Genomic DNA, 24,685 nt, shown 5'->3' on the forward strand with positions numbered 1-24,685 from the left:
ACCACGTGAGCACATCTCTATTATTAAAAGAGAAGTACCATTAAAAAATACCCCAAAGTTTTCTAACTTATTTACACTTCCATGCCACTGAGAATTAAATTAAACAACCTATTTTAATGTTTGTCATTTCCAGTTAAATTAATGAGTTTTTCTTAATCAAATTTAAACTTAATGTCATTAAATAAACCTGCCTATTTTAATGTTTGTCTTTTCCAGTTAAATTAATGAGTTTTTCTTAATCAAATTTAAACTTAATGTCATTAAATGAACATAAAAATACATCATATTTAACGTAGCTTATTATGTACGAGTACGGCCTAATAATGAACTTGAATTTTATTTTTACGAAAACGTGAATCACTTGACTTATGTAATATTTAAAATATATTAACTACAATATAACAAATGCATATAACCTATTTATACTTTAGTTTGAAATGATCATATTCAAGTTTTATACAGTCAACTTACATCATGCATTGATCGATGTACAATATTCAAACCACCTATAGTTTTCGTTTTCTTTATAGGATGTATCAACCAACCAATCATCCCATTGATTTTCTAAGCTTTATAAAAAAACAAATCAATAAATACAAACTCAAAATCCAATATCTTCTATTAATCAAAACAAAATATCTACAATGTCGTATCTTTAATGTACCTATTAAATATAGAAACTATAACCATAATTACAGTAATTATAAGAATAGATTTGATTCCAACCAATTGATCTATTACTTCGGTAATTGATTTGCTTGCAGAAAAGGAAACAATAAATTTAAAATTTATAAGAATATAAAGATATAGAGATTCCAACCAATTGCCTATATTTGCGTATGATTTCCGCATAATAAGCTTCAAATTGAACATTGAAAAAGATAGAGGAATTTTTTTTAATCTTTTACCGACACAAACTTAAACAAAACGAAGAGTTAAATGTAATTTTTTTTGTTACACTTCCCGGAAAAAAACGGTTACAATATGGGCTTTCATAATATGGCTTTTTAACATATTAATTTTATGGACATTTAATAATTGTCTTGACGAAAAACAAAGACTATAAATAATTTATTATTAATAAAATTATGAAATTATTTACAATTTGATGACTAATTCATCGCCCTTTTTTATATGTTAAATTTTTCGTAGAAGTTTAAAAATCATTTTATTTTCTTTAAACATGTATAACTAATTTATAATCTTTTATGCCATACTAAGTCATAATATAATATTTCTTCATATTTTATATTAATAACCATTGTTTTTATATATCGTCTACAATTCTCTAATTACGTCTATTTGTTCAATTTTTTATATGATATCTAATAATCATCGTAAATAGATGGTTTAAGATGCCAAAAAAATTATTTAGTTGGTCAATATAATACATCAAATATTACAAATACATTATTTAGTTAAATAAATAACCAAAAACCGAAAATTCAAATCCGCGCTGGCGCGCGGATCAAGGTCTAGTGTCACTTAATTGACGTCTCAATTAATAAATTGTAGGATTTAGTTACATTTTAATCACATTCTTAATCTATGTGAAAAAAATGTCAAAGTGACACTTTAAAAATGGAAAGAGTATTTCTTAAGCTTTTTACTATTTTCTCTAGAATCTCACCTGCAACGATATCTTGGTAAGAATTGCAATAGTTATGATAAACAAATTTTCTCAAAATCAATATATGGGTCAACATAAATGGCAAAAGAATTCTAAAATGATTTTGTTCATAGCTATTATTTAATTATAAGTTAATTAGACAATAAACTTATGAAAATATTTAAATTATAAAATGTTACTTGGCAGGAAGATCGTATGTATTTGGACTTTATATTAGGCCCTACTTTATATAATGCGTGTATAGAATTCATAAAACGAAAATTAGAGACAAGCCTAAAAATATTTAATTTGTTATTTTAAAATATTAACATGCTTTTCTCTGGTCTGTAGCTCAAAAAAGAGGATTATTATCGGCAGCTCCTTGCCTCAGATTTAAGAGTCTTGAATCCAACATACATACTTTTTTTACATGCCCTTTTGCTGTAAAGGTCTAGAAGTGTGTTCCTTAACGTCAAGCAGTTCACATAGCGCTGCGGATGCTTCTGTCAAAAAGGCCATTGTCAAATTCCAAACAGCAATCTGTTTTCTTCCATGAGGAATTGCATTCAATATCTTTCCGTGGATTTGTAAGGCCATTTGGCCAGCACGGAACACACTAGTGTTAAGCGATCTCTCCGGAGGAAACTGCATTAAAGGGTATGAGGTTAGAAAAAGAAAGGAAAATACCTTGAGACTAGCAAAATACCTTATGGACCTCGAGCCTCTATCGGACAATCATCTAGTAGCGAAGAGGTCTTTAGATTGATCACTTGTAAAACAGACGCCGCTTGGAATTCAGACAAGAAGACATCGGGACTAGGTTGGGTCTTCTCGGGTCCACCTCTGGCAGCTCCATCTCAGGGGCCGGTGATCCAAACCTTCGTCAACTCACCACTAATTGCAGAGGCCCTTGCGAAGCGATGCGATTCAACCCTAATTTTTTTCTCCAACAACTCAACGCTCATCAGAGCTATATCCGAGTTTGTGACAATCTTTTTCTCTCTTCTCTCTCGATCGGAAAACTTTATTGCCGACGATTTAGCCGAAAGGGCTCTTCGCTCTTTCCTGTTACTGTAATGAACTTTTTGAATTGGGTCATCCTTGAATTGGACCACGTTTTAAGTCCATTTCAATTTTTAATTTAATGAAATACTCAGTGACAAATTTAAAATTTAGTTTAATTTTTTAACAAGGTAAAATATGGATAAAAATGTCTTATCATTTATAGAAAAGTATAGTTCTCGAAATTTAATTAAAAAATCGTTCTTTTTAAATTTAAAATCATAAATATGGTATTTTCAAATTATCCCATATCTAATCCCCTATATATTATTTGTGAAACATTACAACTTCTTTTTGTAAACACATGTTATCGATAGGATGATTCTTAGAATTATTAGAGAAATAGGTTGGTCCATCTAATTATATAATAAACTTTTTATTAAACTAACCATAAATTCATTATTAATGTCATTTATTATTTTCTTAAATAAAGATTACAGAATTGCCTAATGTGTGTAAAGTAAATATGACAATTAATGATTTTGAATAATAAAGATCTGATAAAAAAAATGTATCTTCTATCAAATTTGTTTAATTTAAAACTATTAAAATAATTTTTAAAAAAACACAATAACCATATTATAAAAATTTAGATTTTTCTGTATATTTTATATTTAAAATTTTTAAAAATGACTATAAATTACTAAAACTGTTAAAAGTCTCACATTCAAATTTTGCGATCCATGGTTTAAAATTTTTTTTATGACAAAATACAAATGATTACAAAATCATATAAGTAAAAGTCTAATTTAATTAATCATTAAGATTTAAAATATATATGTATATATATCATTCTAAATTAAACTATACACCATATTGAATAAATAAATATTTTAGTTTCAAAATTTACTTTGAATAATTTTTTGTTGATAAAAGTTTTGAACTAACATTGATAATTTTTTTAAATTATCAATTACTAAAATTATTAATCCCACAATGAAAATTTTGTTATCAGTAATTTAAAATTTTTGCTATTAAAAATACAGATGATAAAAAAACATATGAGTAGAAAGCATCATTTAAAAAAAAATAGATATTAATATTAAAAATATACTATGTATGTTAATATCACTTAAATTTAATTACATATCCTATCAATTTTTTTTAAAAAAATGTTTGGATTAGTAAAATTAATTTATACGTTCGCATCAATTTAATTATATATGTAATAGTTACTGACTTTTAATTATTCAATATATATTTATTATTTCATAATATGTAAGAACATATAATACATAAAATAATTTTTATATATAATGTCTATCCCGCGCAAGTTCTTAATCTAGTCTAATATCTGATAATATAAAGAAAAGCGTTTCTCTTCTGTGAGGCTGCCACCTCATCAAATAGTGTAATATGAGCTTGACACCTGTCCCAGAAACACAAAACTCATCGTTTCATTTAATATGTATTCTGATGGGCTTCATTTTCTTTCGCAGCCCAACAGGACCATCTCTACTGCAAGAGTTCATCGTCTCCGCGACTTCGAAGCATCTCGCGACTCTTCCTGTCATCACTGTCGCGGCTCCAGATGATCGCTGGTGGTCCAACCGCGATTGCCTCCCTCCATTGTCGTGACCAAGCTTCTTTCGCGGCGTGAGCCCGCGTTCATCGTTTCACCGCCGCGGCCTCCTAAACTCGCGACCAGAAGCCCCGGTGTCTCCTAGCTCCCAAAAGTCGTCGATCTCACTTCCAATTGCAGAAGATCTCAAACTGCGGCAGCCAATCTTCGATTTTTTCCTTCATCAAAGCGACGAGCCAAATCCCGTGAAGAGCTTGAGAATGGCCGATCTAAGTGTGGAAGAAACTCGATCTAATTGTCTTCAGAGTTCTTCATCCGTTCATCTCTCTGGCGACCAAAACTTGGAAACGTTACGTTACCTATACACCCTCATTACAAAGGTACTCCTACATCCCTAGAACATCGTTTCACTCAGTTCATTAAGATCCTCAATAAACATAATATTTGCAGTATAATGGCTAGTTCAGTTGTTCTTCTTGGTGTTTTAAACGCCGGCAGCTGTTCTTCCGATGTCGAGGTGTGTTTGCTCCGATTCTGGGAAGTTCGAAACATCAAACGCGGTGGTCCTTGATTCGATGGTTTTTCCGATCTCTCTGAAGTAAAGCTTCTCAACTTTAAAATTTGTTCTTGAATGGAGAACTTGGGAGAGGTTGGTGTTACCTTCTACTCTCGATGACGTTGGTAATGTTGCTCAGCTCTCTACTCTTTGGTTCTATACATAAGAAAGTTGTCTACTTTATGAATGAAAGGCCTCTTTTTTGTAAACTTATTGGTTTGTAGCTCAGATAAGAAGAACACATGGATGATGGATCTGAATGAGAAGCTTTTCTGAATGAGAAGCTTTACTTCGGAGAGCAAGACAGACACCATACAGGGCTTATGGTTTTGGAGCATTGGGAAAAATGCTATTGATGAAGCAGATGTAATGATTACTTTTGTATTGTAAGTGTTGCTGAGACTTTTTGTCAAATTAAATTCTGAACTAATTTATCTCTTAAACTGTCTAAACGTGAAGGAGGGTGTTGAAGAAATCAAGTGGCAAACATACACGGGAGAACTCACACCAACGCAAGAAAAAACTAAGGAGAAAGTGTTGAAACTGTTGGATAAGGTTAGTTTCTTTCATTTCCTCTGTATCATACTTCAGTTTATGTATTTTGTAGAGCGTTCCACCTCTTCATCATAATTCATAAATACTTGACGCAGGTTTCGAAGACTCTCATGACATGGCCTCCCACAATGCCACCAAGATACTGTTTTTTCGGGATTCAGTTTCACTTCTCTCACGCATATTAGACACCACTAGCTAATTTTTTCTGATCAGGTGAGTTAAACCACTAAGAAAAAACGTCGTAATCCTCTTTACATGTACGATTTATGATTTTTTTTATCAAACCTTTAATTAAATTAAGCTAGAAAGACAGAGTTCAACACCCGAAGGTGGGTACAGAGTGGAGATTACATGCTGATTTAGCAAGACAATCAGCAATAAGTAATAACATTATCAAGTCTTGGAACAAAAGAGAAAGAGAGAGATTCAAAGGAACTCAACATTGATATATCATGGAGGTGCGACTTATGATTAAACTCTCAAGTTAGGATGTACATTTCTAATTTTCGAGACATTACTGTGTATAGTTTGGTATTTATTGTCTTTCTATTATTTCTCTTTGTTCCCCTCCACCGTCATCTCAAGATGCGCTTGCAGCTGATGGAGGCAAATAGTTCCACGGGCTTACTCTGAAGGCAGAAGTTGTGAAAGGTATTCAATGAAAGCATCATATAAAATTGTTTTTTGGTTTTACTATTAAAATAGCAACCTGTGTCTTTTTTTGCTTCTTCTATGAAAGGAGTATTCCACATATATAACTTACAGGTTTTGGACGGAACACAGTGCAAGAAAGTCTAAACAAAGGAAGGTCAAGGATCTTATCACCAGGGCCTATAGAGGCATAAACTTCCTTTAACACAATATTCGAGTCGAGAACAGGAAGCCCGTGGGACACAAATCTAAGGTCTACAGGCTGAAATGGTCTCGCGATGATACAAAGCATGAATCCGGAGGCAAATTAAATCAGCTCATCTCTAACCTTAGCTGAAGTGCTCTACAATTTATCTGTTCCATTTGTGTGACCAGAGTTAATATGATTAAAGAAAATTAATATGATTAGAGAAAAAGCTATACTCGGCTTATAAGCCAATAGCTAAAACATGGACTAAAACTATAAAATGGTCTCAGCAGCCACTTTTATTCTTTCTGAACGAAAACCCCAGAATTTGAAAGAAAACAAAATCGTAAGTTATAAGATAGAAGAATGGAACACCTCTTAGAACACATCTAATAATAACTGTCTGAGTTTATGATAATGTTACTCACTCACAAATGTACTCCGAACCAAAATTTACCAACCTTAACAATAAGATAAGGAAAAAAGGATTACAAAAACAATGGCTCTAATGTTGGATCGACCAACTAACTTCAAATATATGACTTTCAATATAAAGATTGTTTTGTGTGTTCTGTTCGTAGTCTTGGTTTTGTTTGTAAAAGTTGGAATTAACCATCAAAATTGAGAAGTATGCATAGATAATAATATGCGTTCCAAGAAAATAGCATAGATAATATGAATATAATTTCCAATCTTTACATTTTTACCAAAAAAAAAAAATATATATATATATATATATATACTTTCCAATTAAGATGAATTTCATATGTTAAACCGTTTGTTTAATTACTTTTCTACAATACTTTAGGTGAAAAATACAGTTGCATGTCAGGCAAATACACAATATATATACATAATGTAATCCAAAATATACAATGTAATACAAAAAACTAATTTTAAGAATAAATAAGAACAATTCATAAAAAGGTGAAAATAGTCAATTTTCATGAATAGTTTTGTTATAATTTCGAGTAAATTAAGTGAAACATAATGGCATTGGCATCATAATTTTGTAAAATTAAACTATCTTATTATTTGAAACAAGAGTAACTAAACATATTAAAATATATCTTACCAATCAATATATTTTTAATAGTTTTATAAGTTTTTACCCGCCCGTATGACCCTAGTTGTTAATAAATAATAATATAAGTAGAAAGTTAGTTTTTAACTTTTTATGCTTCCAGACATACTGAACTATACCAAAGAGTTAGTGTGAGATGAGGTGGATTCTGAGATCATACAAGATAGACAGTTTCTATCACCATCCGAGTTACAGTTGGTGGTTGGAAGTATGAAAGAAGTGGATAAAAGGTTGCAGATGAGTTTCAGACACTGGATCAAAATAAAAGCAAGAATAATGCAGAAATCAGTCCTGAGAATACTTATTCATGGCAACGTCCAACGATCTAAAAAGATTCAATTGAGCTAAAACTTGGTGACAATATTCACGATGCTACTGTCTTTGTTGCATCTGTGTGTCTTAAATCTCTGTTCACCAGTAAAAGCCCAGCACTCGAAGTCAAAATCAGTCTCTACACCATTGGCGAATCACTTCATACTTTCAGCAGAGCAAAGTCCAAAGTCTGCTGAAGAGCTCAAGGATATGGCAGAGGTTCCTTCTGCTAGCGCAGTTGGCTGTTTGATGTATGCAATGGTGTGTACAAGGCCGGATCTAGCACAAGCAGTTAGTCAAGTCAGTAAGTACATATCGAATCCTGGAAGAAAACATTGGGATTCTGTGAAGTGGATCCTAAGGTACTTACAAGGGACAAGTGAGTATGGGCTTATGTTTGGAGGAGAAGTGCAGGATTCAGTTATTGTGTTCGTGGATTCAGATTATGGTGGAGACCTTGATAATAGCAGGTCGACTACAGGGTATGTATTTACTCTTGCAGGAGCACCTATATGCTGGAGATTGGTACAACAACCTATTGTAGCGATGTCGACCACTGAAGCTGAATACATGGCACTTGGGGAAGCAGCTAAGGAAGCAGTATGGGTACAAGGTCTTGTATCCGAATTGGGTGTTGATCAAGAAGGTGTTCAGCTACACTGTGATAGTCAAAGTGCATTATGTTTGGCTAAAAATCAAGTGTATCATGGGAGGACGAAGCACATTCGTATAAGGTTTCACAAGATAAGGGAGTTGGCAGCTTCTGGAGAAGTCTTATTGGAAAAGGTGCATACGTCAGAGAATCATGTTGACATGTTGACCAAGCCTATTACAACGGAGAAGTTCAAGCATTGTTTGGATCTGCTCTGTGTTTGCCAATGCTGAGAAGCAAAGGAGGTTTCCCTCAGAAGATAGACGGGATAAAGAGTTTTGTAGAGATTTTTCGTCAAGGTGGTGTTTGTTGCATCTGTGTGTCTTAAATCTCTATGCACAAAAGCCCAACACTCGTGGTGCGGCCCTCGCGGTAAGGTATGCCTTTTGTAGGTTTAGGAAATTAACTTTTTCTAGATAAATATGTATTCCTAAAGGATAAAAGAAATCGGGTTTTGAGGCTGCTATAAATATGGGTCTAAGGGTTTGTAAGATTATTCAATTCACACAATAATAAGAAACTCTAAATGGGTATTTGCCTCAATACGCTTTGTTCTCTATTGTCTTCTTTCTTAATTCGTGGCTGTTCACAACAGTCTTGAAATTCAGCGGTGGGATTGAGATTACAACGGTTGGTTTGTGTGTTTGTTCGAGCCTTTTCAACCTTCTCTAGTAAAATTCTAGACATGTAGAACTGGTTTCTCGCCAAAGGGAATTTGACTCAGAGACTGATATCACAGTTGAATGATGGAGCTTCAGAGCAGCGAACTAAGAGCTTTTGTAGTTATCTATTACCAAGGGTTCTTGCACGTGACCAAGTTGAGGTGGACCAGCTTAGTGAATACAAGAAGTGAATTAACTTGTGGAATAACGGTCAAAGGTTACACACAAGAAAAAGATCATGCTGATGAGTAAGTAGAGCCAATGGTTGAGACGAGTTTCATGTAAGGCAATCTATTGAAACAGAACAGGTTTATGGCATGTTGCGTTGAATGCGAAGATTGTAACTCTGATGTTGAATGCTCTTGGAGCTCTGGATATTCTAAGGCTTGTGTGATTTAGTGATCATACATACAAACATCTGGTTCTGATATTTTAGATTAAAATCTTTACAGAGAAATGTTATCATAATGGATTGTGGTCTTCAAGGCTGAAAAAGAATTAACTCATGTTTCTGTAACAACTCCAGAAAGGCTTCTCGGAAAGACTGTTTACACTCCAAAAGCTTCAAGTTTTTTCTCAGATGAGAAACTTGGACGCTCTAAAGAGATTGAGGACTTGATTTGGTTGCGAGAGGAATTTGTTGTGTGGTGCCAGATTCAGAACTGAAGGATTTCTTGGTGATTATGGTCTAATACACGAGAGCTTGAGTTGTACCGCGACACATGAAAAGTTATGTTTCAGCTTGTCTATGGATAAAAATCAGAATTTGTGCTAATAGAAGCTTATAGCTAAGCAAAAATGAAGATTGCTATGTGTAGCTTGGAGATGTTAGATTGTTAAGATGGTACACGAAGCTTGATGGTTGATATACACTATTGAGTATTCTAGTGTTCAGACACCAAAGGGAGAGATATCAAAGAGTGTTGACTAAGTTTTACAAGCTGTTAGAATGGATCATCAAATGCCTATTGAACATGTCTGATGAGAAGACAGCAGTGAGATTCATCGTTGATCATACAACGCAAGTACTGTCTGCTTGTGCTCTTACCAGGAATTGTGTGACGTTTTAGAAGCTGGTAGATATTCTGCCATTTTCTTCATGAGATAGAAGATTCACATGTCAAGATGTGTTCATATACCTGTTTTCGAATCAAGAGTGCATCAGAGATGCTGGTGAAATAAAATGAGAAGTCTGAAAACTATCGGCTTGATGTTGATGGTAATCTCAACATCTATAGGATAGAATAAGGAGTGTAGCTTCTCAATATCCCACCATTTTGATGTCATATCCACAAGGTCCGAGACTTTGAGGTCGAGATCAATTACTGAATTCTTCATAAGTTATCCCAAAATCCAAAACCAGTAATCATAAATTATATTGGCCACCCCTACATCTTGTCTAGACTGCAACCACAGTTCTGAGTAAAAACAATTTGTCGATTGGTCCCATTGTATCCATATAGAAGATGTTTTGGTTTGGCTATGTCTAATTCCAGATCTGGTGTGATAGTGAATTGATCCAGTAGTATTTAATTTTGGGGTCTGACAAAAAAAACAAAAACCCTAATAAAAGTATTGATACAAGTGACTTGCAGTTAGTTTTTTTTTTTTTTGTAAACGACTTGCACTTAGTTTATTTATAGTTTATACACATAGTAATGATATAGGTAACAAGACGAAATTGAACAATTAACCGTAAAGGTAAAACGGTTAATAATTGGGAGCAGGTGCAATAGATATTTCTGAAGGAGTGATAATTGAGATGTGACTATTCTAATTACTAACAAAGTGAACATTGTTGATTCTATACAAGAATGACTATGTCGTAATCTTAGGTTAAACATTTTGATATGATATATCTTTTATGGTTCCCACCAATATGCTGACGTTTAACCACATCATCCTCCATCCATTGTTTCGTTTTTTTTCCTATCAAGTATAAGGGACAAAGAAATAAGAACCGACAATATAATCCCCTACATTATTTGAGAAATTATTTGCCGTGTGTCACAACCACATTGAATTAAAAGAAAAATAACTCATACAGATTTTGGCAAGTTTTTGTGACATATACATTTATATCTAACTGTAACTTATATTTTTGAGATATCGTTGATGGCCTACTGGTTCCAATGAGATTCTCACACACGACTGTCAGAAGTCGCGGATTCGACTCCACGACTGTTAGAAGTCGCGGATTCGACTCTCTGTCGGTGGGGTGGTACTGTGGTAATCAAAAAATCATGTGCTCGCAGATGGTCCATTGGGTTTCTCGGACACGCCTTGTGGTGGTAGCCTAGTGCCAATATCTTGGAGCTTGGTGTGTACCCACATCAGTCATGGGTTCGATTCCCCCGGGGAACTAAATTATCATCACTTGGTCAGTCTGGGCTTGGGCTTCGGCCCAAGTGGTTTACATGGTGGATCGTAACAGATGATCGGTTCACCCCCTGGCATTAGTCGGAAGGTATTCCAAACTCGAGTCAGGCAGTGTGGTAGCCAGTCCACTCTGTATCACTAAGTGCGTTCCGTCCGAGGCTCGGCCGATAGGGTTTATCAAAAAAAAAAATGGTAATAACTCATAGATCATTGTTAATATAATAATAAATAAAATAACAGTAGAAAAAGAAATATAATAATATTTTACCATTTTTGAAATATTATTTAATTCTATTTTTATAATTATGTAAAAATTGCTACTAAAAAAATTCAAAATTTTATGCATTTTTTTTAAAAGACTGTAATTTTCTAATCCTAATATCATTATTTTTTTTAATACTATAAAATTTTAAAATATTATTTAGTTTTATGTTTTGATAGTTACATACCTAACAAAAAATTTTCTTTAATTTTATAGTATTTTATTTAATATATTTTAGTCAAAAAATACATAAAAATAATTCCAGTATTATAATATTAAATATATACATATATATTGTTAAATATAACTAAAACTAAAAAATTACTTATTTTATCTTAATTTTTACATATAATTAAATTAAAAGTATAAAATTAAATATTATAAGCAAATAATAAAATCTGAAAAGTAACAAATTTTTATTTTAAAATTTTTACTTTCATATGATGCAAGAAAACACCTAGTTGTAACGTAAAATTATTACTGAGCCATTATTAACTAATAGTAATAAAAATTAGTTTGTTTATTTTGTTCTTTGACATATAATGGAGCCTTTTGTCGTTTGGTAAAACAAGTTACATAATAATAGAGCCTATTGTCTTTATTTGTCTCGTTTCTTCTGAATTTTTCTTCCAAATTGCTCGAATAAATCTTTGAGCATGCTAATTCAAATCCCGTGAAGAAAACGATTATTTAGATACCAACTTAGGAAGATTCTTTTATTATTCTCAACACTAGGAAGATTATTTTTTGAATATATATGCTTAATGATACAAACTAAAGAAAATTGCATTGTATGCACAAATATAATCAACAAAACAATGGATCGGATGTTATTTTTCTTATTCTTTTGTTCCTTCTCGACGTACATATATAAACACATAAACACACCCAACTCCACCCACACACAATATAATATAATACAGGTTGTATGTACATTGGGGAGTTCAATCATGACGTCAAAACCCTTAGGTGGGGAACATTCCGATTATTATACACACAAAAGTTCCAAACCTAAAGTTTATAAGAATAAGAGAAATAAGTGGTAACTAGTTAATGGATCGTGAAAGGGTTGTGAAAGTAATACTAGTTAATTCAGAATCTTGGCAAAATCAAGGGACTTCTTTCCTTGGAGCTTGTTGGAGACATAGTGATAACTGTAGTCACCATGATTGTAACTTCTATACTTGCATGGGTTGGTTTCATCATCAACCAACTCACCCATTGGTTCTATTTCAACCTCATAGTTTGGTGCATAGAATGTCACTATTGTAAGCCTCTCCCTTTCCCTGTTTGTCACTGCCCTATGCTCCACACTCTTGTACTTCCCATTAGTTAGCACCTATACGCACATATACAGAATTATATATAATTAATAATTTTGGTGATCAATAAATTAACTCTGATTAAAATCGATGTAAAATAATACCTCAACTGTATCACCAATGTTGATGACAAGTGCATTGGGAAGAGGTAGGACAGGGACCCAAGTATTGTCCTTGAGGATCTGAAGCCCAACACAACTGTCCTTGCTCTGTTGAAGAACTGTTAGAGCACTTCCATCAGAATGTGGACTAAGTCCCAAGACAAGATCAGGGCTTGAACATGGTGGGTAATAGTTCATCCTCACTGCTTGCACTGCTTCCCCAAACATTTCCTCAAATCTCTCTTTCTTTAGACCCAAGCTTATTGCTATGTACGTCAACAACCTCTTGCACAATTTCCTCATTTCTTTTGAGTAACCTTTAAGACTTTCACTAAAGGAAAAGAAAAGTAATTAGTTAGTCAAATAAAAAAAAAGAAACAAGTGAATTAAATGTCTTTGAAAAAAATAATTAAATAATTGAAAATATAATTTACTAAGATTGTCATGTAATTTTGTATTATCTCATGATCCACTAGAAGTTTTTAAAATTCGAATCATGATTTAGAACATGTATACTATGTATGTGTCATTTTCTAGTAAAAACTATTTGCATTTGCGCGCCATATGGTCACTAAATAATAAATCTATAGAATATGATGATCATGAAACTGAAAAGGATACTTACTTCAGAATATGAAATAATTGCGTTAAGGGAAAATAGGGGTTTTAGTTGAGAACCTGAACCGAGCTGGCTTAGAAGGCCAAAGTTTGGGGTTACGAATAGAAGGAGGATGAACACCAAGAGCAAACATGTTGCACCAATCAAGCTTCTGATCTTCGGAGAAAATGAAAGCTTGACCGTATCCTTGTACGGTCCCTGGCTCCAGTGGATACTTCTGCTTCTCCTCCAATGGCATCTCGAAGAACTCCTTAGCCACTTTCTCTATATCATCCACCACATCCACTTCAAGCCCGTGATTTATAACCTATACGACGTTGTAGTAGGAAAGCATTATGAGATTCTTATATAGCTTTAAACATAAGTCCAGTCAAATGCGATAAAATTCGTATTTATATATGATCAAATTCAAACATGTTAGTTGTCCACGGTTTTGCCTAAGAAACCGAAATATCTAAATAAAATAAGAATTGTCGAAATTAGATATTTGGATATGGCGGATAGTCTAGCACGCAGTGCAAGAAAACCGCCGTCGTTTGTCGTTCATATAGATGCAGAGTTACCGGGATGGTTCGCAGAGTCTATATGAATCTGTTTTGCTGCTGACAGAAAAAAAAAAAAAAAAAACAAAATCTAAATAAAATATCATAAATTACCTGAAAAAATCCCCAGTCTTCACAAGCTTGTGAGAGCTTAAGAATCTCAAATACAAAATCATCATTAGTGTGAGGTTTAGAGAGTTCAGAGAGATCAATAACAGGAATAGGTTGGTGAAAGTGAGTCTTAAGCGACACTAAGCCTCCTCTTTCATTGGCGGCTCTTATGAATCTCTCTGGAACTTTGTTTGGTTTTGATTTTATTAGTTCTTGAACATCCTCTATTTTACCAACTCTAATCGAAGAAATAGGTAGAGGAGCCATATTGAAGCAAACAAACCGAGAAAGAGATTTCAGATTTGAATTTTTTCTGCTTTTTTTGGAACTTAGCTAATACAAGTGGGAGATATATTTGCTGTGTGAGTCGTGAGTCTTTTTTTTTTTTTTTATCAAATAAGAGAGTCTATCTATACTTATAGAAGAAATACTTGGAGCTCAGTGGTGTTTATTATTGTTTGCATGTTGTGGGTATAATTGAGTGCTGCAGGTTTTGTGGAGAGTGGGGTCCATTTTGTACACTTTCGACTTTTTTTTTTTGTCAACCACTTTCGAATTTTTCCTTTGGTAAAATAATCATAAGCGTATACGTAGGCCTGGGACTTATTATCCGAGATCCGGATTCGATCCGAGATCTGCTCCGGATCCGCTCCGAAAATAAGATATTCGGGGTGCCCGGATCCGAATCCGGATAGTAAAATCTTGGATCCGTGCAAACCGAATCCGGATCTGGATATCTTAATTTTTAGGTCCGGATATCCGGATCCGGATCCGTATTTTTAAAATACATTAAATTTTTATATTTTATTAATATTTATATTTGATATATTAATATTTATACATGAATTAATCTTATAATATTATATTTTAGTTTTTACAATATTACAAACATATATAAATATATTTATAAATATCTAATTTATGTATTATATTAAAAAAATTGTATTTTTTGTTAAAAAAATTATTTTTATTTATTTTGACAGATCCGGATCCGGATCCGGATATCCGCGGATAATAGAATATCGAGACGGATATCCGAAACCCGGATATCCGGAAACCACGAATCCGGATCCGGATATTAAATCCACGGATCCGACGGATCCGGATCCGGATCCGGATACCCTAAATTTTCCGGATATCCGGATCCGTCCCAGGGCTACGTATACGTATGGCATAAGTTCAAATTAAATTAATTAAATTAAAAAAAGTTCAAATTAAATATCTTCAAATAAATACTGTTTTTTACAAAATTCTTTGTAGGTTCAGTTTGTTGACCATAAGTAGTTAAAAAGAAATCCTAAAAATAACTCTCAAATTACCCATTTTGTGCAACATCAGCATCTATCTACTAAAAATGTTATTATTATTACTGTGTGTTTTCTGCTAAAACCGTAAAATCGAATTTCTTATCAAAACGTTCATTTTCCTACCAAAACAGGAAAATCACACTTTCTTGTCAAAATTGTAAAACCGCAATTTCTCGTCAAACCAAAAATCGTATCTTTACATCAAAATCATAAAATTATGCTTTCTCACTAAAACTGGAAAATCGAAAAAACTGGAAAATCGAAATTTTCTGTCAAAACCGAAAATCACATTTTCCGCCGAAACCGTTAAATCGTGTTTTCTTGACAAAACTGTAAAATCGCATTTTCCGCCAAAAACATAAAATCATAATTTTTCGTCAAACTAGAAAATCACGTTTTCCCGCCAAAACAATAAAATAGTGTTTTCCTATCAAAACCATAAAATTACATTTTTCGTCAAAACTAAAAAATCGAAATATCTCATATGAAATTGTGTTTTCCCACCAAAACCATAAAATCTTGTTTTCCTGCCAAAATCGCAATTGTGTTTTCCCGTCAAAACCGTAAAATTGTATTATTTTTTTGCCAAAATCACAAATTGGGTGTTTTTTCCCAAAATCGTAAAATTAAATTTCCGTCAAATCTGCAAAATCGTGTTTTCTGCAAAAATGCAGTATTTATTTAGATGTATTTATTTTAGCGTTATAATTAATTTATTATTAAGAATGCAAATCAATTATTTTTAGTCTTTTTAACTACTAATATTCAAATGTTATTATACAATAAAAAACGAACAACTTATCAGCTAGATATTGCATCTGAATATACTAACTATAAAAACAAATATCTAGATGCAATATCGAGATGTTATATTAAGATGCTGCATCAAATACAAAAACGAAAATGGTTCATTGTCCCAGATGCATAACGATTTTGGCTGAATTACATTGTTTATAATTAATTAAATGTCGTTTGTACTTTAACGAGGTGTATTAAGGGTTTAGCAAGTTTCACCTTCTTTTTTGGCGTTAGTATATGTGCCATTTTCTATTGTTTCAATGTTTTCCATATGCTGACAAAGAAAAGAAAAAATGTTTTCCGTATTTGTCTGCATTTATGTTCCGAGGGGCATATCTTAGCTGATATGTGCTATAGATGTGGGAGGAGAAGAACAATCAGGGCCGGCTCACAAGCGGTGCGACCGTCCCAGATCCAAGTCCGTGTCCCCTATACATTAATAGTTAAGAAGTTTAATTTTTTTTTATAAATTTATATCTTTATTAAACAAATTATAAATATAATAAATGAAATTGAAAATGATCCAAAAATATTTGATATGTATATAGTTTTATTTTCATCACAAAACATACAAAATATTAATGATTAAATATTAAAATATTTTAAACAAAATATAAATCGCAGAGGGTAGGACTATAACAATGTTAAGCCGGTCCCGTGAACAATGGTTACCATATTTCACATATCCTATATATAATCTAGTATACCTTCAAAAATTCTGAAATTAAAGTCAATCTCTTATATATTTTTTTATTTTTTATCATCGACTTAAGTAAACTCTATGAAGATTCTGCAAACCAATCTCTTATATATTATCTAAGAAGCATTACAACATTTGAAGTATCCGTGTATCATCACCAAAATGTTTCTTAGAATCTTTAGAAAAATAGATTGGTTCAAATATATAACAAATTGTTTAATAAAATAACCATAAATTAATTATTAAATGTTTTCATTATTTCCTTCTAAAAATTACGAATTACCTAATATGGCTAAATTATATATGACAATCAATTATTTTAAATAATAAAGATTTGATAAAAATTAGTGTATCCTCTATCATTTTTGTTTAATTTTAAATTATTAAACTAAACTAACCATATAATAAATATTTAGATTTTCCGTATATGTAACATTTAAATTTTTTAAAACGACTATAAATTACTAAAACTTTTAAAAATCTCACATTAAAATTTTTTTGATCCATGGTCTAAATATATGTTATGACAAAGTACAAATGATTAAAAATTTTATATAAGTAGGAAGTCTCAGTTAATAAATATTAAGATTAAAAATATATATATATATATTAATACTATTTAAATTAAACAATATACCATATAATAATACATAAATATTGTAATTTTAAAATTTACTTTGAGCAATTATATTTTGATAAAAGCTTTGAACAAATACTGACAAATTAATATTTAAATTTTGAACTTTGCATAAATTAACTAAGAATAATTAAATTACTAAAACTATTAAACATCCCACGATGAAAATTTTCTTATCAGTGATTTAAAGTTTTTATTATAAAAAAAAATGCAAATGATCAAAAACCATATGAATAGAAAGTATCATTTAATAGATATTAATATTAAAAATATACTATATATATGTTAATATCATTTAAATTTAATTATATACTATACAAATAGAAAAATGATTTGTTGGACTAATAAATTTATTTATGTGTTCGCACCAATTTAATTATATACGTAATAGTTACTTTATATATATAATGTTAACCTAGTACTGTAGTACATATATTGTACTTCTAACGTGTGTGCCAAATATTGAGTCTGCGCTTTCATTCATTCGGTAGACCCCATAATATAAAGTACAAGTCCATGGAGGTTATAATTCGTACTAATCGTCAAATTTGATCCGACTCCAATGCTCATTACATATTAATCGAGACCTGTTTGAACTGAGAGTATAATCAGATAAAGAGTGTATATGGTATTTGGAAAAGAGTGAATGCAATAATAATTCAAAATGATAGTAATATATTTGTTAATTGGTAAACGCAATGAACGGAAATTGAATAACACGAAATGAGAGGTGACTTTCGATCCCTACTTTAGCCTCTCTATGTTCTGTGTGGGTTTTTAACTGTATGCACTGAATAATGAACGTATACCTTTCCATGTGTTTTTTTACCTTTATTACTCTAAAATATAATAAAAATGTAAAGGAAGACTTGCCCACATAGAACCAGCGATAACGATGGTCTCATACTGTCGCATCCACATCAATGAACCCCCTTTTGAGGTTCAATCTTTTCAATTTTTTATTATTAATTTTTTTTTTTTTTGATTTAAAAAAAAAAAAAAAAAAAACTAGACCAATCGCAGGCCGCCACGACACGTGGGGTCCGCGCTACAGTGATGAACTTTAGGAGAGAGGGGTTCATCCAAGAGAGCTTTAGGAAAGAGAGTTTCATGTGATTTTATTATTTTATTATTTTTTTTTCTTGATTTCTGTGTGAACTTCTCCCATAAACCCTCGATGCGGATGCTCTAAAAATCCAGCTAAAAGAAAGATTCGTTAAGTTTACTTTGTTGACGTTTTACAGAACGAGACAATGCTTACAAACCTAAAGTCAAGTTTCTTGAAAACTGTTTTCCAAAAATATGCTTTAATTTTTCTTTTTCTTCAAAAACTAAAAGCAAACGTAAACCAATTAGGGTTGAAATTTTCCAGACAACATGCCAATTAGCTAATCAGTAGACCCAAGTTACTGCATGCATGTGATCATACTTCTGATGTGTGATTTATGGTTGTCTAGCAATATATCTCGATAACATCTAATCATAGAATTCGTTTATGTTAGACCAATAAAATATATTGTAGGTTGTTTTGGTTTGGGTTAGGTTATTAACTTAATACCAACTTCCACCTTAAAAAAACAATTGACAATAAACGAATCAGCCTTTCTATATTAAAGTCTTTAACAAATGTTTTAAGAAGTTATTTCCAGCAACAAGAATATACATACGTCAATTGAAAGGGTCACTAAAAGTGTGATATAGTGGTGAAAGAATTCTCAACTTGCAAACCAATGCCTTAGTATGGGAGTCTTTGTCACATATTCATTCGATGTTACGTTGTTGTTGTTTTTTTAACACATAAGTGGTCCAGACTAGTCACGTGTTGACACGTGTTGGTCTTATGTCTCTGCCAATGCCGAAATGTTAGTTTTCTAGTGGCCGGGACTCGAACCCTAGTAACTTCACCGTATTGGGTTTTTGCTTTCAAATTAATCACCACCAGACCACAAGCACTGGTTCGATGTTACGTTGCTAACTAAATAATTACTCGCACTATGAAACTTGTACGTCTCTTTCTCTCTCGGTCTTTCGACCACGAAGATTACAAAGATCAATGTTGAATTGCAACCCAATGAGAGAAAAAAGTACAAAAGAATATTGCACTATTTTCGAAAAAGAAAAAGAAAAGACTGTTATAAAAAGAACTAGAATTTTATTATATCGCAGGAATTTAAATAAGGGCAAAATTTATACCCGTAAAATTTATAACACTGATAGAAAGATTATTATAGAGAGAAGAGGAGAGTGAATGATGATCTTACAAATGACCGAAATCGATCATATATGTAGAAAAGAAATTTACTGTGCAAATAGTGCAGCGGGTCCCACATCTTTTTATATTTTCAACGAAAACGGTGGCTGCTGCTTTCTTTGACTTTCATAACACTCCCCCTTGGGGGCCGGTGTCACTATCCGTTCTCGCTTAACGTCTTTGTTGCCTCGTTAAAAACCTTTCCAGGAAAACCCAATGGGAAAAACCATAGTAAGGTAAAAAAAGTACAACTACGTAAGCTCCCCCTCGAATGAACAGTCATAGATCCTTCTGATGGCGCATCCCAATGTTATGGATGTGTTTTCTGAATACCGAGGTAGGTAGTGATTTTGTGAAGAGGTCGGCTGCATTGTCGCATGATCGAACATATCTTACTTCAATCTCTTTATTCTTCTCGAACTCTTGAGTGTATGAGAAGAACTTCGGAGGTATATGTTTGGTTCTATCGCTTTTGATATATCCTTCCTTCATTTGAGCAACACATGCCGCGTTATCTTCATATAGAATAGTTGGCTCCGTATTTTCGCCAATCCCGCTGCTTGAACAGATGTGTCGGCTCATTGATCTCAGCCATACACATTCTCTACTTTCTTCATGGAGTGCAATGATCTCAGCATGATTTGAAGAAGTAGCCACGAGCGTTTGTTTCTGAGAACGCCAAGATATAGCAGTGCCTTCGATCGTAAAAACGTATCCTGTTTGCGATCGGGCTTTGTGTGGATCTGAAAGATATCCTGCATCTGCAAAACCAACCATTTGACCTTTTGAACTTTTAGGATAAAGCAAGCCTAAATCAATGGTCCCTTGGAGGTAACGAAAAACATGTTTAATCCCATTCCAATGTCTTCAAGTTGGAGATGAGCTGAATCTTGCCAAAAGATTCACAGCAAATGATATATCAGGCCGTGTACAATTTGCAAGGTACATCAGCGCTCCAATTGCACTTAGATATGGTACTTCCGGACCAAGTATCTCTTCTTTCTCCTCAGGTGGTCGAAATGGATCACTTTCAATATTAAGTGATCTAACGACCATCGGGGTGCTAAGGGATTGATTTATCCATGTTAAAGCGTTTCAACACTCTTTTGGTGTATGTAGATTGATGTACAAATATACCATTTTTTGAATGTTCTATTTGTAGGCCAAGACAATACTGTGTCTGTCCAAGATCTTTCATCTCAAATTCTCCTTTGAGATAGTCTGATGCCTTTTGTATTTCCTTTTGAGTTCCGATAATGTTAAGATCATCAACATATACCGCGATTATTACAAATCCGGATATTGTTTTCTTGATGAAAACACATGGGCATATAGGATCATTCACATATCCTTCTTTTGTTAAATGATCACTGAGACGATTATACCACATACGTCCAGATTGCTTTAACCCATATAATGATCTTTGCAATTTTATTGCACATAACTCTTTAGGTTTGGAACTTAATGCTTCTGGCATTTTAAATCCATCAGGAACTTTCATGTAGATATCAGTATCTAATGATCCATATAGATAAGCTGTAACAACATCCATGAGACGCATCTCTAGATTTTTATCAGCTGCTAGACTCATCAGGAATCTAAATGTAATGGCATCCATAACTGGAGAATACGTTTCTTCATAATCGATTCCAGGTCTTTGAGAAAAACCTTGAGCCACTAGACGAGCTTTGTATCTCGTAATCTCATTTTTCTCATTTCGCTTTCGAACGAAAACCCATTTGTACCCAACTGGTCTCACATCTGCAGGTGTGAGCACAATAGATCCAAATACTTTTCGTTTATTAAGCGAATCAAGTTCAGCTTGTATTGCATTTTTCCATTGTTCCCAATCATGTCTCTTTTGACATTCATAGACAGATTTTGGTTCTGGATCATCGATTTCTTCATTTATTTCACTTGACACAATATATGAGAAAGCATCATCAAGGTCATTTTGTTCATTTCTATTCCATATCCTTTTATTATGGATGTAATTAATAGAAATCTCATGATTATCTTTCGATTCATGATGCTCTGATTCATGATGCTCTGATTCATCAGAATCCTTATCATTTATTTCTTCCAAAATATTTTCTGCTATTTTGGGTGCATCATATATTTCAGCTTTCTTCTGTTTCCTAGGATTCTTATCCTTAGAACCAACAGGTCTACCACGCTTCAGGCGTGTTTTTGGCTCTCGTGTGTCATCCTCCTTTTCTTGTTCATTTGGCATTTTGATACGAGCAGGAGCATTTGCAGCTGGTATATGAGATTTAGTTACCGTCTTGGTATCTACAAATGCATCAGGTAGCTGGTTAGCTATACTCTGTAAATGCATAATTCGTCGAACTTCTAGTTCTGACTCTTTAGTAGGAGGATCAAGATATAACAATGATGGTACACTCCATTTTATATCACTTCCAACATTTTTGTTTTCTCCCCTAGAACTGGGAATACATTTTCGTCAAAATGACAATCAGCAAAACGTGCTGTAAAGACGTCACCAGTCTGTGGTTCTAGGTATCTTATAATTGATGGGGAATCAAAACCAACATATATTCCCAATCTTCTTTGTGGTCCCATCTTTGTACGTTGTGGTGGTGCTACAGGCACATATACCGCACAACCAAAGATTCTAAAGTGGGAAATGTTTGGTTCTCGACCAAACGCTAACTGTAGTGGGGAATACTTATGGTATGCACTCGGTCTGATCCGAATGAGTGCTTCTGCATGCAAAATGGCATGTCCCCATACAGAGGTTGGAAGTTTTGATCTCATGATCAATGGTCTTGCAATCAATTGCAGACGCTTAATTAAAGATTCAGCCAAACCATTTTGCGTATGAACATGAGCAACCGAATGTTCAACTTCAATTCCCATTACCATACAATAGTCATTGAATGCTTGGGATGTGAATTCACCAGCGTTGTCTAGTCTAACTCTTTTAATAGTATAATCAGGAAACTGTGCTCGCAGTTTGATTATCTGAGTTAGAAATCTCGCAAATGCCACATTTCGAGATGATAATAGACAAACGTGTGACCATCTACTGGATGCGTCAATTAATACCATAAAATAGTGGAATGGTCCACAAGGTGGGTGTATAGGTCCACATATATCGCCTTGAATTCTTTCAAGGAACTTTGGTGATTCTTTATCGATTTTGGTTGGCGATGGCCTTACGATCAATTTTCCTAGAGAACATGCAACACATGTCATTTTATTCCCTTGAGAAATCTCCTGGATTTTCAGTGGATGACCATGTGAACTTTCTATGATTTTACGCATCATTGTAGTTCCTGGGTGGCCAAGGCGATCATGCCATAACGTGAACTCTTCTGGGTTCCGTTCTACTACAAGATTTGATTCGATCTCATCGATATAAGTATGATGTAACCCCGAAGGAAGTTCTGGAAACTTTTCCAATATGTGTTTTCTGCCACATTTCTCAGAAGTTACATACATGTATTTCTTTCCATCCTCAGTTGCAGACTGAGTATCATATCCGTAAAGATATATGTCTTTAAAACTCAACAAATTCCTTTTAGAACTTGGAGAATATAGAGCATTATTTATGGAAAATTTTGTTCCATTCGGTAAAGTAAAGTTTGCTTTACCAGTTCCTTCAATCACGTCTGCAGGACCTGATATTGTATTGACGACAATTCTTGTCGGTTTTATATCAGAGAAATATCTCTTTTGTCTCAGAATAGTATGCGTTGTTCCACTATCTGGTATGCATATTTCACGAATCCGTTTCTTGGATTTTGCTTCATTACCATTCTGATCCATTTCTGAAATTGTCATAAATATTAATAAAAGAAAAACATAAAATTCATTCATATAAGGAAACATATAATAATTATACAATAAGATGACGTTAAAAACATCAATATTTGTTTAAAACATGAAATATAATAATTATACATGGTAATACTGAAAACTATTCAATACTCTTATCATAGGCATTTCGATTCTCTTCAGGAGTAATCTAGTCCAACTCATTAGCGAAGTCGGAGGATTCAAGGTATGAGGTCCCTTCAACATTTTCCGCGAGGTTCACCTCTTTAGCCTTTCCTTTCGTGGACTCTTGACATAACTTACAGAGATGTGAAGGAGTACGACAGGTACGGGACCAATGTCCTTTACAACCACATCTGTAACACACTGTCTCACGCTTCTGGGTGGTATCCTCTTGAGTTTCTTTACCCTTGGAAACTTGCCCGGGTCTAACCCACTTGTTAGATCCCTTCCATTTGGGATTGTAAGTTTTTCCACGTTTGTTGTTGAAACGGCGGCCATGACCTCGATTGGCCTGGTTTCTCCTTTCCGAATTTCTATCGCCGTAGCATTCACTTCAGGGAATGCTTTGGCTCCCGTAGGTCGGGAATTGTGGTTTTTGATCAAGAGCTCATTGTTCTTTTCAGCTAACATGAGCGCAACCATCAGTTCAGAAAATCTCGTGTACCCGCATTTTCTGTAAATTTCGGGCAAGAAGTGAAGCTGTTTGTGGAAAGTGATATATGTTTTATTCATCATTTCTGCCTCAGAGACAAGATTACCACAATACTTCAGGAGTGCAACTATCCTCAGGACAGCGGAATTGTAATCCTCCACCTTTTGAAAATCTTGGAACCTCAGATTTTTCCACTCTTCTAGAGCGTGAGGGAGGTTGATTTGTCTCTGGTTATCGAACCTTTCTTTTAAAGTTTGCCACAGTTCAGCTGGGTCCTCGACGTTTGCATAGTCGTGCGTTAGACTTTCATCTAAATGCTTCTTCAGGAAGATTATCGCTTCGGCTATA

The 24,685-nt window shown here is 33.4% G+C and overlaps 1 protein-coding gene and 2 long non-coding RNA genes across 17 annotated transcripts; 1 reads left to right on the forward strand and 2 right to left on the reverse strand.

Moving 5' to 3' along the window:
- Nucleotides 1–1,891: 1,891 nt before the first annotated feature.
- On the reverse strand, nucleotides 1,892–3,036 carry LOC111201968. The gene is made up of 2 exons (XR_002654904.2): nucleotides 2,316–3,036; nucleotides 1,892–2,254 (listed from the first exon to the last, which is right to left on the reverse strand). It is a non-coding gene; the product is annotated as an uncharacterized LOC111201968 (long non-coding RNA).
- A 1,056-nt stretch (nucleotides 3,037–4,092) lies between these two features.
- On the forward strand, nucleotides 4,093–6,451 carry LOC106376927. 15 transcript variants are annotated; one of them, XR_007317987.1, is made up of 7 exons: nucleotides 4,093–4,573; nucleotides 4,644–4,874; nucleotides 4,974–5,135; nucleotides 5,209–5,304; nucleotides 5,400–5,517; nucleotides 5,606–5,955; nucleotides 6,070–6,451. It is a non-coding gene; the product is annotated as an uncharacterized LOC106376927 (long non-coding RNA). The 15 variants fall into 15 exon arrangements; XR_007317988.1 differs by having other exon boundaries at nucleotides 5,610–5,955; XR_007317989.1 differs by having other exon boundaries at nucleotides 5,618–5,955.
- Nucleotides 6,452–12,315: 5,864 nt separating this feature from the next.
- LOC106454982 (protein SRG1-like) lies at nucleotides 12,316–14,588 on the reverse strand. Its single transcript, XM_048744466.1, has 4 exons — nucleotides 14,192–14,588; nucleotides 13,595–13,842; nucleotides 12,920–13,247; nucleotides 12,316–12,832 (listed from the first exon to the last, which is right to left on the reverse strand). The coding sequence occupies exons 1-4, from the start codon at nucleotides 14,453–14,455 to the stop codon at nucleotides 12,581–12,583; spliced, it is 1,092 nt and encodes a 363-aa protein (XP_048600423.1). The 5' UTR covers nucleotides 14,456–14,588; the 3' UTR covers nucleotides 12,316–12,580.
- Nucleotides 14,589–24,685: the final 10,097 nt, after the last annotated feature.

Source organism: Brassica napus, chromosome C1, assembly GCF_020379485.1.
Source record: "Brassica napus cultivar Da-Ae chromosome C1, Da-Ae, whole genome shotgun sequence".
In the NCBI taxonomy this organism is placed as follows: domain Eukaryota; kingdom Viridiplantae; phylum Streptophyta; class Magnoliopsida; order Brassicales; family Brassicaceae; genus Brassica; species Brassica napus.